Source organism: Dendrobates tinctorius, unplaced genomic scaffold (assembly GCF_039654945.1).
Source record: "Dendrobates tinctorius isolate UK_male_01 unplaced genomic scaffold, ASM3965494v1 ptg000041l, whole genome shotgun sequence".
Classification (NCBI taxonomy): domain Eukaryota; kingdom Metazoa; phylum Chordata; class Amphibia; order Anura; family Dendrobatidae; genus Dendrobates; species Dendrobates tinctorius.
In genome coordinates this window covers 4,526,091-4,539,543 of record NW_027361709.1, presented here as the reverse complement: position 1 = coordinate 4,539,543, position 13,453 = coordinate 4,526,091, and the positions used below count along the sequence as shown (strand labels likewise).

General features: G+C 46.6%; 1 protein-coding gene and 1 long non-coding RNA gene across 5 annotated transcripts in view; one reads left to right on the top strand and one right to left on the bottom strand.

Annotated features, from left to right (window-relative positions):
- The window catches only part of PLXNA1 (plexin A1), a 347,787-nt gene that overhangs the window by 303,023 nt on the left and 31,311 nt on the right, over positions 1-13,453 (top strand). For all 4 annotated transcript variants that reach the window (XM_073575031.1, XM_073575035.1, XM_073575032.1 and 1 more), the window contains exon 23: positions 3,829-3,895. In XM_073575031.1, the coding sequence (XP_073431132.1) occupies positions 3,829-3,895 (67 nt within the window). The remainder of the gene's footprint in view (positions 1-3,828; positions 3,896-13,453) is intronic.
- LOC141088826 (uncharacterized) overlaps positions 963-13,453 on the bottom strand; it is a 108,862-nt gene continuing 96,371 nt past the window's right edge. Inside the window, exon 3 of the long non-coding RNA XR_012232072.1 lies at positions 963-1,248. This is a non-coding gene — a long non-coding RNA (uncharacterized lncRNA). The remainder of the gene's footprint in view (positions 1,249-13,453) is intronic.

Here is a 13,453-nt window from a genome sequence, read left to right as displayed (position 1 = left end):
ACTTTTTGTATTAAAGAATTGAAATAAAGTTTTTGATGACATTCTAATTTTGTGAGAACCCGTAGATTTACTTTAAAAAAAAAAACTGGTGACGTGTTAAATGCTTATTTTTTCGCTGTATATTACTTATCCTGTACTAATGTTTGGGTATTTTGCGAACTATAAGACGCACCAGACCATGAAACGCATCCAAAATTTGGGGGAGGAAAATAAGAAAGCATTTTTTTAATGATGGTGCATTTTATAGTTTGCTTTTCAGTAGCTTACTGGGGGGTGTCTGCGGTGGAGTGGGGTCACAGGAGGCAGGGTCGATGCTGCAGGAACCTAGTGGGGGCGGTAAAAGTTAAGCCATGCTGCGGGCTCTGGGCTGGGAGGAGGGTGTGTTTGGCGGTGCAAGGCTACGGCGGGACCCAGGCTTTCAGAAAATGTTGGGAGTCCCCGTACTTCCCATGTTTTCAAAGCGGTGTTTTTTGGGAAAATGGTCATCTGATGCGGCGCATGCACAGATTGAGATCTCGTCTCCCGAAATCTTAATCTGCGCATGCGCCACCTCCGGCCGACATTTTCTCAATGCACACTGCAGTGAAAGAGATGGGAACAGCAGGAACTTCTGGCACTTTGTAAAAGTCTGGGTCCCACCACAGCCTTGCACTGCCAAAGCACCACCTCCTCCCAGTTTGGGACCCGCAGCATCACCCCACTGCTGCCTCCGCCAGCTTCCTGCAGCCGTGACCCTGCCTCTTGGGACCCCGCTCCACTTCAGCTGCCCTCCGGTAAGCTGCATTCAAATGACAAGATGCACCCCTGTACCCCTCCACCTCCCAAATTTGGGGAAAATAAATGCATTTTATAATCTGAAAAATACTGTACGTTCTGTATTATACTCCAGAGCTGCACTCATATTTTGCACGTACAGTTTAGATGACCAGTGATAGCGCTGCAACAGGTGCTATTACCTTGGAACATAAAACTTCCATGCTGATCTCTTCTGGATATTACATATATTCTGATACTTGCTGTTTGTGATCGCCAACTCCTCAGGGATTATATGGATGATGATGAGTTGGTGACAATGTATCAGCGGAGTCTGCGCTTTGTTACTTTACATCCTGGAGCATTCAGCAGCCGAGCGGCTGCAGTCTTGACATCCCATCCACTTGTCTGATCCCGTATACTGAGCACAATGCTCCGCACATGCGAAAATGATTAAAAAGGCTGAAAGAAATCAATTGGAGCACAGAGCCAGCGCTGAAAAGAAGAATTAGACACAATCAAATCGATTTCCGAATGCAAAAGCCGAGGTTCTGCTAAAAAATACATTATCTTCATTAATTCAATATCTTCCCATCCTCTGTCTATTGATCACAGCCCTGGTGACAGAAATTGCACTTCAAGACTCTGTGACCGTCGGATTTGGCTGTAAATGAAGCTCTTATTGTTTATTTATTGCTTTCTCTCTACCTGTCCATGGTCCTCAGTACAGCTGGAACCAGAGAAGCTCAGAAACACAGCGCCCGGTACAAAGGATCATCAAATGCCCATAATACCGCTCACAGTTACTGATATACTAGGATTCATGTCCCTGACAAACATTCACTGCAAAATTACTCTTTCTATGGTACAAGAATATAACTACTATAATACTGCTCCTATGTACAAAAGTATAGCTACTATATTAATGCTCCTATGTACATGAATATAACTACTATAATACTGCCCCCTATGTACATGAATATAACTACTATAATACTGACCCCTATGTACATGAATATAACTACTATAATACTGCTCCCTATGTACAAGAATATAACTACTATAATACTGCTCCTATGTACAAGAATATAACTACTATAATACTGCTCCTATGTACAAGAATATAACTACTATAATACTGCTCCCTATGTACAAGAATATACAGTAACTACTATAATACTGCCCCTATGTACAAGAATATAACTACTATAATACTGCCCCATATACAATAATATAACTACTATAATACTGCCCCCTATGTACAAGAATATAACTACTATAATACTGCCCCATATACAATAATATAACTACTATAATACTGCCCCTATGTACAAGAATATACTGTAACTACTATAATACTGCCCCTATGTATCAAGAATATAACTACTATAATACTGCTCTTATGTACAAGAATATAACTACTATAATACTGCTCCCTATGTACAAGAATATAACTACTATAATACTGCTCCTATGTACATGAATATAACTACTATAATACTGCCCCTATGTACAAGAATATAACTACTATAATACTGCTCCCTATGTACAAGAATATAACTCCTATAATACTGCTCCCTATGTACAAGAATATAACTACTATAATACTGCTCCCTATGTACAAGAATATAACTACTATAATGCTGCTCAGTATGTACAAGAATATAACTACTATAATACTGCCCCCTATGTACAAGAATATAACTACTATAATACTGCCCCTATGTACAAGAATATAACTACTATAATACTGCTCCCTATGTACAAGAATATAACTACTATAATACTGCTCAGTATGTGTCTATATATGGTGCACAGTGTGACAGGATTGGAGTTTATTTCCGCTTTGGCGGTAGATTGGATTTTTGTCCAGTTACGGTATTACAATTAGTGATATGAATGAGTAGAGTTTATCAGACGGGAATCACCCACAGATGGGATCAAAGCCTCCTTGCTCCATTAGCAGATAGATCGCTGTTGTCATGTCTGACAGATGTCTACAATGTTATATTTAACCCCTTCGTCGCTGCACGTCTCCGGGACCATAGGGATTAAGCTGTGTGATCTGCATCTCCCTGAACTGGTCCGTACACTAGCGCATGAATGCATCTCATTACCGCATTCTCCGGCTGCTGTAAGTGATTGCCCCTTTGATGTTGGGTCTCTTCATCGCTGGTACAATACTATGACTGCAGGTTTTTTTGCCTCCCGGGGCTGACTCCAAAAGATGGAGAGGGAATTTCGTTTATGTAGAGATCAATGAAGACTGCTCCTCGCTGCCTCTGGGTGGCTGGTAGATTATTATAATCCACACGTTTGTGCCGCGTCACTGGTGAAAGTGTCTGTAAGGAGCCGGGCACATCCCCGATACTTAAGCCCCCGTCACACATGGCGATCTCACCTGCGAGATCGCTGCTGAGTCACAAGTTTTGTGACGCAACAGCGATCTCACCAGCGAGATCGCTGTGTGTGACACTGACCAGCGACCGACCCCCTGCCGGGTATCGCTGATCGTCCTGGAATAGCCAGGACATTTCTTTGATCGCTGGTCTCCCGCTGGCCAGCACGCATCGCTGCGTGTGACAGGCGGGAGACCAGCGATCAGCGCGCAGGTAACTAAGGTAAACGCAGGGTTTCTAAGCACCGGGCGGTGCTTAGAAACCCGATGTGTACCTTAGTTACCAGCTCCCTGCATCAGCGCGCTGGTAACTAAAGTACACAGCGACGCCGCGCGCTCGGTGTCGCTGTGCTGATCGCTGGTGAAGCTGCCTGTTTGACAGCTCACCAGCGATCATGTAGCGACTCGCCAGCGATCCTGACACGTTGATATCATTGTCGGGATCGCTGGTGAGTCGCTATGTGTGACGGGGCCCTTACACTTGGTCCTATAATGACCCGTAGACACCATGTAACAGTTCATTATAGTATTTCTATGTCTAATGCAATTAACACCTTTAACTTTTTTTTTTTTTTTTTTTAAAGTGACAGTAACATTTTAGGCAGCTGTTATAACCTGCACGAATACTCAACTTAACTTACTGCCTTTTCTATAATTTTTTTTTCTCCTTCTCTCAGGACAGAGTCTGTGGCTGAGAAGATGCTGACAAATTGGTTCACGTTCCTTCTATACAAGTTCTTAAAGGTAAACATCAGTCATTAAATGGTGAGAGGCTGGCAACGTGATCATTGGCGGAAACAATGTTTTTATGTGACAGACCTGTACAATGGACTGGGATTTTTTACATTATGAATTGAATTCCATGGTTTATAACACCCCCATATTGTGCATGCAGTGGTCTGTTCCACAATAATGCAGTCGTTTGTAAAAGGGAAATGCTTTGTGTGGTGTGGAATGAACCACTGAACACCGATATTTAGGGGGTTCTGGCTATACAGAAGGTTAGATATAAGTGGCCGATCAGTGGCGTTTTCCAGGCTTGTCTGTAGACTCTATCTCTGTACGGGATCCTCCAAGAATGTCTCCTCTGCGGAGTCGTCTCTTGTTTCATTACTCCATGGAATGATAGAAAAGTGAAATAAAGAGAGGAAGCCTCTGCCAGGAACGTTTTATTCTGATTGATTCCACCAGGGGAATGCAGATGGCAATCCCGATCCAGGAGCCCGATGACGCCTTTCTAAATTGTTACCGTTTTTTTACACCATATGGAAAGGAGTAAATATTGAGACATCGGAACAATCAAAATAAAATCAGCAGAATGGAAGAAAAGAGCAAAGCATTTTGGCCAAAAGCTCTGAAACTGACGGGCGTTTTCTTATGACAGCGCCGTCTACTACACGAGGTGCTTAAAGGGACAGTCCATCCTGGTCTGTAACACAAAGCTATGGAAGGAGCCTCCACCGCCGTGTAGATCGGGCAGAACCGCCGTTAAACAAAACGTGGTGTCAATTTACCACTTGTGTTTGTGTTCTATTTCTCTTCGAGGGGGAATTTGTGCAAAATCTTTTTTTTTTTTTTTTTTTTTTTTTGCACTTTTTCAGACTTACAGTTGCAAAAAATAACTTTCTTATGCCGCCCTGGAGTGCTGTAGTATTATTGCACAAATATTTTGTGACCTTGCAAAATTACACAAATGAAGCAAAATCACGGCCATGTTGGCGATCAAAAAACAACCTGACGAAACCAAGTAAATGATTTTAAACAAGGCGCAAATTTGAAAGAGTGAGGTGCATACAGGTTTTGGTCCATTTGGATAGATGAGGTTCCTTGATTTCATCCACAGATTATCTCGTCTAACGTCTGCTCTCGCACAGCTGCAGGGTTTGTTGCAGTGTATCGGTACAGTCCGTCCTCTGTAAGTGAAGCGCTAGTACAAATGTCTGTGGCGTCCTGCGCTGTGAGATGAGACTTTGTAAAGGCGACCCCTCAGCACATTTACTTGGGGGGCGTATCAGTTCACTCAGAAGAAGAAATCTGTGCTTAGCCACGCCCCTATGCACTTCCTGACTGATTTACATGTGGCTTGTACACTAATTTTCTCATCATTGGATCATTAGATCTCTACAATGTAGGTGTAATTTTTATTGGGGGACAAGCACCCACCCAGCTGTACCACTGCTTCCATATCTAAAAACATATGAAGCAAATCCAGCAGCCATGTGAGAGATGCAAGGTTTAAAGAGGCAAAGGCATCATCAGAAATGATCCCATCTCCTGACAGCAAGCAGTGATTTTACAAGTTAAATGTTTCATTCTAATGTGAATTTCAGAAGCAGACAAAATTCAGAATTTCCCCAAGGATTTACGAGGGAGATTATGAGAGGCGTTGTCGCACTTAATCCTGGGTCGTGGGTAAGGCTCCCAGATTGAAGCTTCCCCCAGTGAAATAGCCCTTTAAGATGTTGACTATAGCAGCTGCACAGCTAGAATTCCCCTTTATCACAGTGTAGAGTTTTCTCTAGATCCTTTGCTTGATCTCCAGCTATTACGGTTTGTAGAAGACTTCCTCTTGTGCCCGCACCTCCGAAATGTAGGTTTAATATTAGGCCAAGAGTTTGAAGCCTCTGTACTCGAGGCTGAAAATGGTCATTTAATCTACAGTAAGCTGGTAAAAGCTCTGCATACTCCAGAGACCCACTCACTCCGTCCACCTACCTGCTCATTACCCGCTCTTAATGTGCCTGACTGATACACCTCCGCCATGCCCTCCAATTTTTCTAGTGCGGGCAGTGAATGGAAAATCCAGCCAGTGGTGACCCTCTTACCTCACATCAGTCACCGACTCTACAATATTTTCACTGCCAAATTACCACTATAACCTACATGCGTAATTTGCAGCCTTGCACCCCTGGTATATTGTGCCAAGCATGTGACTCATGTCTGGAAATGAAGGGACACAATATACACTGCTCAAAAAAATAGAGTGAACACTAAAATAACACATCCTAGATATCACTGAATGAAATATTCCAGCTGCAAATCTTTATTCATTACATAGTGGTATGCGCTGACAACAATAAAACATAAAAATGATCAATGTAAATCAAAATTAATATCCCATGGAGGTCTGGATTTGGAATGATAATCGAAGTGGAAAATCAAATTAAGGGCTGATACAGCTTCACTGGAAATGTCTCAAGACAAGGAAATGATGCTCAGTAGTGTGTGTGGCCTCCACGTGCCTATATGTCCTCACTACAATGCCTGGACATTGCTCCTAATTAGGTGGCGGATGTTCTCCTGAGAGATGTCCTCCCAGACCTGGATTAAAGCATCAGTCAGCTCCTGGACAGTCTGTGGTGCAATGTGGCATTGGTGAATGGAACGAGACATGATGTCCCAGATGTGCTACATTGGTTTCAAGTCTGGGGAACGGGCAGGTAATTCCATAGCATCAATGCCTTCATCATGTAGGAACTGCTGACATACTTCAGCCACATGAGGCCTAGCATTGTCATGCATCAGAAGGGAACCCAGGGCCCAGTGCACCTGCATATGGTCTTGCAATGAGTCTGAGGATCTCTTCCTGGTGCAGTCGCGGTACCTCTGGCTAGCGCATGGGGGGCTGTGCCTCCCCCACAGCATTACTGACCCACTGCCAAACGAGTCCTACTGGAGGATATTGCAGGCAGCAGAACATTCTCCACAGAGTCTCCAGACTCTGCCATGTCTGTCACATGTGCTCAGTGTGAACCTGCTCTCATCCGTGAAGAGCACAGGGTGCCAATGAGTAGTCTTCCAATCTTGGTATTCTCTGCCAAAAGCCAATGGCCTTGCGCGGTGCTGGGCTGTAAGCCCAACACCCACTTGTGGAAGTCAGGCCCTCATACCACGCTTATTGAGTCTATTTCTGACAGTTTGAGCAGAAACATGGATGATAGTGCCCTGATTGAGGTAATTTTGCAGGCTCTGTCACTATTCCTCCTGTTCCTCCCTGCACAAAGGAGGGAATGGTCGTACTGCTGGGTTGTTGCCCTCCTACGGCCCCCTCCACGTCTTCTCCTGGTGAACTGGCCTGTCTCCTGGTATCTGCTCCATGCTTTGAGCTCTGTGCTGACAGACACAGCTGCCTTTTTTTGCCAGAACTCGCATTGATGTGCCATCCTAGATGAGCTGCACCTTCTGTGGGTTGTAGACATCGCCTCATGCAACTATACACTACCTCTAGGAGTGAGAACAATGACAAAATGCAAAAGTGACCAAAACAGCCAAAAACGATGAGAACAGAGAAATGGTCTGTGGTCCCCCTGGCAGAACCGCTCCATTATAGGGGTTGCCAATTAGCCTATCATTTCTACTGTTGTCTGTTCCATTTGCACTAGAGTTGAGCGAAACGGGTCGAAAAATTCCAAAAGTCGCTGACTTTTGGCAAAGTCGGGTTTCATGAAACGAAACCCGACCCTAGGATGAGGTCGGCCACGAGGTCGGCGACTTACGCGCCAAAGTCGCGTTTCAAAAGTTTGTTTAGCGCTCTTTTTCAGCCAATCAGGATCCACGGACACTGTGGGCAACGTGATGACATAGGCAGGGGTCACCACCATCTTTCAGAAGGGCATGCAAGTGATTGGCTTGCTTTGGTGGGCGTCACAGGGGGTATAAAAGGGCGTGCACGCCGACCGCCATCTTACTTCTGCCGATCTCAGTATAGGGAGAGGTTGCTGCTGATTCTGTAGGGAGAGCGTTAGGCAGGGAAGAAGACAAAAAAACTGCTTCTGCTGCTAGCGATTTGGCCTGCACAACACACCAGTCACTGTGTGTGCAGTGCAAGGGGAGGCTATATAGTGGTGTATCAGTGGTGTTGGTTGTTGGGCTGTCTTCTAAGGCTTCCTGACATTCCTGCATTGCTGTTTACCCACTGCTCCGCAAACTGCTTTTTTAAAAGCAATCCCAATTTTTTTTTTTTTTTTTGTCCTGCTGAGAAGAAAAAAAAACTGCTTCTGCTGCTAGTGATTTGGCCTGTACAACACACCAGTCACTGTGTGTGCAGTGCAAGGGGAGGCTATATAGTGGTGTATCAGTGGTGTTGGTTGTTGGGCTGCCTTCTAAGGCTTCCTGACATTCCTGCATTGCTGTTTACCCACTGCTCTGCAAACTGCTTTTTTAAATGCAATCCAATCTCCCTTATCCTCTAGTCACTTTTGTCACAGCTGTGCCATCGAGCCTGTGACATAGCGCTCAGATATGTGTGCCTCACACAATCCAAAAGTGTCCAGTGTCCACAAGTGTCTGCAGAAATTCAAAATCTCCCTTATCCTCTAGTCACTTTGGTCACAGCTGTGCCATCGAGCCTGTGACATAGCGCTCAGATATTCATTGGGCCTCACACAATCCAAAAGTGTCCAGTGTCCACAAGTGTGTGCAGAAATTCAAAATCTCCCTTATCCTCTAGTCACTTTGGTCACAGCTGTGCCATCGAGCCTGTCACATAGCGCTCAGATATTCATTGGGCCTCACACAATCAAAAAGTGTCCAGTGTCCACAAGTGTGTGCAGAAATTCAAAATCTCCCTTATCCTCTAGTCACTTTGGTCACAGCTGTGCCATCGAGCCTGTCACATAGCGCACAGATATTCATTGGGCCTCACACAATCCAAAAGTGTCCAGTGTCCACAAGTGTGTGCAGAAATTCAAAATCTCCCTTATCCTCTAGTCACTTTGGTCACAGCTGTGCCATCGAGCCTGTCACATAGCGCTCAGATATTCATTGGGCCTCACACAATCCAAAAGTGTCCAGTGTCCACAAGTGTGTGCAGAAATTCAAAATCTCCCTTATCCTCTAGTCACTTTGGTCACAGCTGTGCCATCGAGCCTGTCACATAGCGCTCAGATATTCATTGGGCCTCACACAATCCAAAAGTGTCCAGTGTCCACAAGTGTGTGCAGAAATTCAAAATCTCCCTTATCCTCTAGTCACTTTGGTCACAGCTGTGCCATCGAGCCTGTCACATAGCGCTCAGATATTCATTGGGCCTCACACAATCCAAAAGTGTCCAGTGTCCACAAGTGTGTGCAGAAATTCAAAATCTCCCTTATCCTCTAGTCACTTTGGTCACAGCTGTGCCATCGAGCCTGTCACATAGCGCTCAGATATTCATTGGGCCTCACACAATCCAAAAGTGTCCAGTGTCCACAAGTGAGTGCAGAAATTCAAAATCTCCCTTATCCTCTAGTCACTTTGGTCACAGCTGTGCCATCGAGCCTGTCACATAGCGCTCAGATATTCATTGGGCCTCACACAATCCAAAAGTGTCCAGTGTCCACAAGTGTGTGCAGAAATTCAAAATCTCCCTTATCCTCTCGTCACTTTTGTCACAGCTGTGCCATCGAGCCTGTAACATAGCGCTCAGATATCAGTGGGCCTCACACAATCCAAAAGTGTCCAGTGTCCACAAGTGTCTGCAGAAATTCAAAATCTCCCCTGTCCTATAGACACCTTGTACCTTGTTTTACATTACTATATAGTTTGTTGGATTTTGTCTACATTTCTACCAAAAATGAGGAAGGCTGGTGGAAGAGGCCGTGGAATTGGGCGGGGGTTGGCAGCTGGTAATGATGGTGTTGGTGGTGGATCTGATGGTAGTGGCAAGAGCAAAATAGGACCGAATGCAGGAGGTGTTGAGCCTGCGTCATCGTCTGGCTACATAAGGCCTCGAACGCTTAGTTTTCTAGGAGTTGGCAAACCGCTTTTAAAGCCAGAGCATCAGGAAAAAGTTTTGTCTTACATTGCTGACTCAACCTCCAGCTCTATCGCCTCCTCTTCTTCAGTTGTAAAAAGTAAAAGCACTGAGTCGTCATTGGAGGCTCATGTTCATGAACCACACCTTTCCTTGTGTCCTTCACCCCAACCAAGATTGAAGGATGACGCAGGCCATACTACTGATTACTCCATGGAGCTGTTTTCACATACCATGCCTGGATTATCAAGTCAAATGGTGAATTACCCAGGCCAAGATGAATCTGACATGGAGTGCACTGATGCACAGCCGCTGATGGATGATTCTGCTGGTACATTCACTCAGAGCACTACATTGTCCTCGCAGTGTACAGAGCCAGATTCTGACCCTGATGAGACTCAGGTGCCCCTTCCCGCACACTATACCACCATACACGGTGACACAGAGGAAGGTGCACATGACATAGAAGAGGAGGTGATGGATGACCCAGTTGTTGACCCAGATTGGCATCCATTGGGGGAAGAGGGTGCTGCTTCCAATAGCTCAGATGAGGAGCATCCACAGCAGACATCGACATCGCAACAGCTGTTATCTGGCAGGCCCGGAGCACTCCAAAGACAGGTTCCAAACATCAAAAGAGTTGCTGGACAGCTTGTCCAGAGGGTCAAAAGATCACAGCGTGCTAGGCCGCAAAATGTCTGCCAATGTAGGAAGAGTGCAGTGTGGCACTTTTTTGACCAAAATCCTCATGATCAGGCCAAGGTTATCTGTAAGAAGTGCGCAAAGACCTTTAGCCGAGGGAAAAATCTGAAAAATTTGAATACCAGTTGCATGCTTAGACATTTAACCAGCATGCACTTGCAAGCGTGGACACAACACCAAACCTCAAGTGCCACATGTGCAACTGATCACAACGAAGGTAGTCAGCAACGCTACATTGTTTCCCCCACTGTAAGCCCACCGGTTAGCACAGCAGCAAATGTTGAGGTGTCGTTGCAAGGCCACAGCAGTCAGGGAATCCCACTGTTATATCAACGAAAGACTGATTCTAGGCCATCAGAAAGAACACCAACTCCATCACCATCATCAACCCTCTCTCATTCCGCCCTGTCCACCGCTACTTCCACCATATGCAGCTCTCAAGTCCAGCTCACCCTCCCAGACACTATGAGTAGGTCAAGAAAGTACTCAGTCTCTCATCCGCGTACACTGGGTTTGAACGCCCACATTGCCAAACTAATCTCGTTTGAGATGATGCCCTTTCGGTTGGTGGAAAGCACAGCTTTCCGCGAACTCATGGCCTATGCAGTACCACGCTATGACCTACCCAGTCGCCACTTCTTCTCTCGCAAAGCCATCCCAGCCCTCCACCATCATGTGAAAGACCGCATTGTCCATGCACTCAAGCAGTCAGTGAGCGGAAAGGTGCACCTCACAACTGATGCATGGTCCAGTCGGCATGGCCAGGGCCGTTACGTGTCCATCACTGCGCACTGGGTTAATGTGGTGGATGCAGGGTCCACAGGGGACAGCGGTGGTGGGACAGTGCTGCCTAGCCCACGGTATAGGAAACAGTTGGCTGTAGGCGTTCGACCCTCCTCCTCCTCCTCCTCCAGAAGCGAAAGCTCGTCCACAGAGCGCAGTCGTACGAGCACTCCATCTGCAGCTGCCACTGTTGCACACGATGTGTCCCCCTATCGAGCCGCTAGTGGAAAGCGTCAGCAGGCTGTGTTGCAGATGATGTGTTTGGGCAACAGACACACCGCCGAGGTGCTGGCCGAGTACTTGAAGCGACAAACTGAGTCATGGCTGGGCAGTGTACATCTTGAGGCAGGCAAGGTAGTTAGTGATAACGGCTGTAATTTTGTGGCAGCCATAGCCCTTTCAAAACTCAGCCATATACCTTGCTTGGCTCACACCTTGAACCTGGTGGTGCAGTGCTTCCTCAAAAATTATCCGGAGTTAACAGCCCTGCTCCAGAAGGTGCGAAGACTGTGCGCGCACATCCGCCGGTCGCCTGTACACTCCGTTCGTATGCAGAAGCTGCAGCGATTGCTCCACCTTCCCAACCACCGCCTCATTATCGACATTGCAACAAGGTGGAACTCCACCCTGCACATGGTGGAGCGGCTGTGCGAGCAGAGGCAGGCCATAATGCATTTGTGGGAGGATACACGGCCAGGCACTTTGAGAGCAGACATGGAGTTGACAGGTGTGCAGTGGTCGAAGCTGAAAGACCTCTGTAAAGTCCTTCAGTGTTTTGAGGAATGCACACGGCTGGTAAGCGCAGACGACGCCATCCTAAGCATGAGCATCCCACTTATGCGTCTGCTCATGCAAACTTTGACGCACCTTAAGGAGCAGGCGTCTGCAGCCAATGTTGATGAGGAGGAGGGAATCCTTGATGACATTCAGCCATTGTCTGCTCAGGGACCTCTCCTGGACGAGGTGGAGGAAGAAGAGGAGGAGGAGGAGGATGATGGGGATGATTACTTAGGGGAGGAGGATGCATCTCGTGGGGCAAGTGAAAATGTTGGCGTGGCAAGGTCTGGTACAGAGCTTGTGCGTGACTGGAGGGATGTGGATTTGCCAGAAAGTGCTCCTCCAACCAGCACTCGCAGTGCATCATTGACACCGGGAACATTGGCCCACATGTCAGATTATGCCTTGCAGATCCTAAAAAGGGACCCACGCATTGCCAAAATGATGAACGATGACGACTACTGGTTGGCCAGCATCCTGGATCCACGCTATAAAGGCAAATTACAAAACATCATGCCACAGGAGAACCTTGACCTAATATTGGCTAATAAACAAGCAACTCTGGTAAATCGGTTGCTTGAGGCATTCCCAGCACACAGCAGCGGTGATGGTTCTCACACGAGCCGTACGGGCCGGAGGCAGCTTGGCAGAGGTGTTCGTGGTGCACACAGCAGAAGTGGCGTTGGAGACAAGGGTTTCATGACAATGTTGTGGACTGATTTTTCAAGTACCGCTCACACAACTGGTAATACTGCATCGATGGAAAGTGACAGGAGACAGCAGTTGTCAACTATGGTTACAAACTACTTTTCCTCCCATATCGATGTTCTCCCACACAGGTCATTCCCCTTTGACTATTGGGCCGCTAAACTGGACACCTGGCCTGAATTGGCACAATATGCCTTACAGGAGCTCGCTTGCCCAGCTGCAAGTGTGCTATCGGAAAGAGTCTTCAGTGCAGCTGGATCAATCCTGACAGAAAAAAGGACCCGTCTGTCAACCCAAAATGTGGATGATCTAACCTTCATTAAAATGAACCACGCATGGGTTTCCAAGGATTTTGTCCCACCTTCCTCTGATGACACATAGGGTGACAGAAAAATGGCTTGCTTTGGTCCACCTCTTCCTGGGACTTGACCTATTTCACCTTTTGCATCAGCTGAATGTCCAACATCAACATATGCCACTTTCTAAAACTCCCTAACTGTGCTGCCTCCCCCCCCATGGCCGGGGTCACCACCTAGCGCACGACACCGTGCGAGTGCCGTTGCCCTGGACAGGTGGGTAGGCCGACTCTTGGGCGCGGG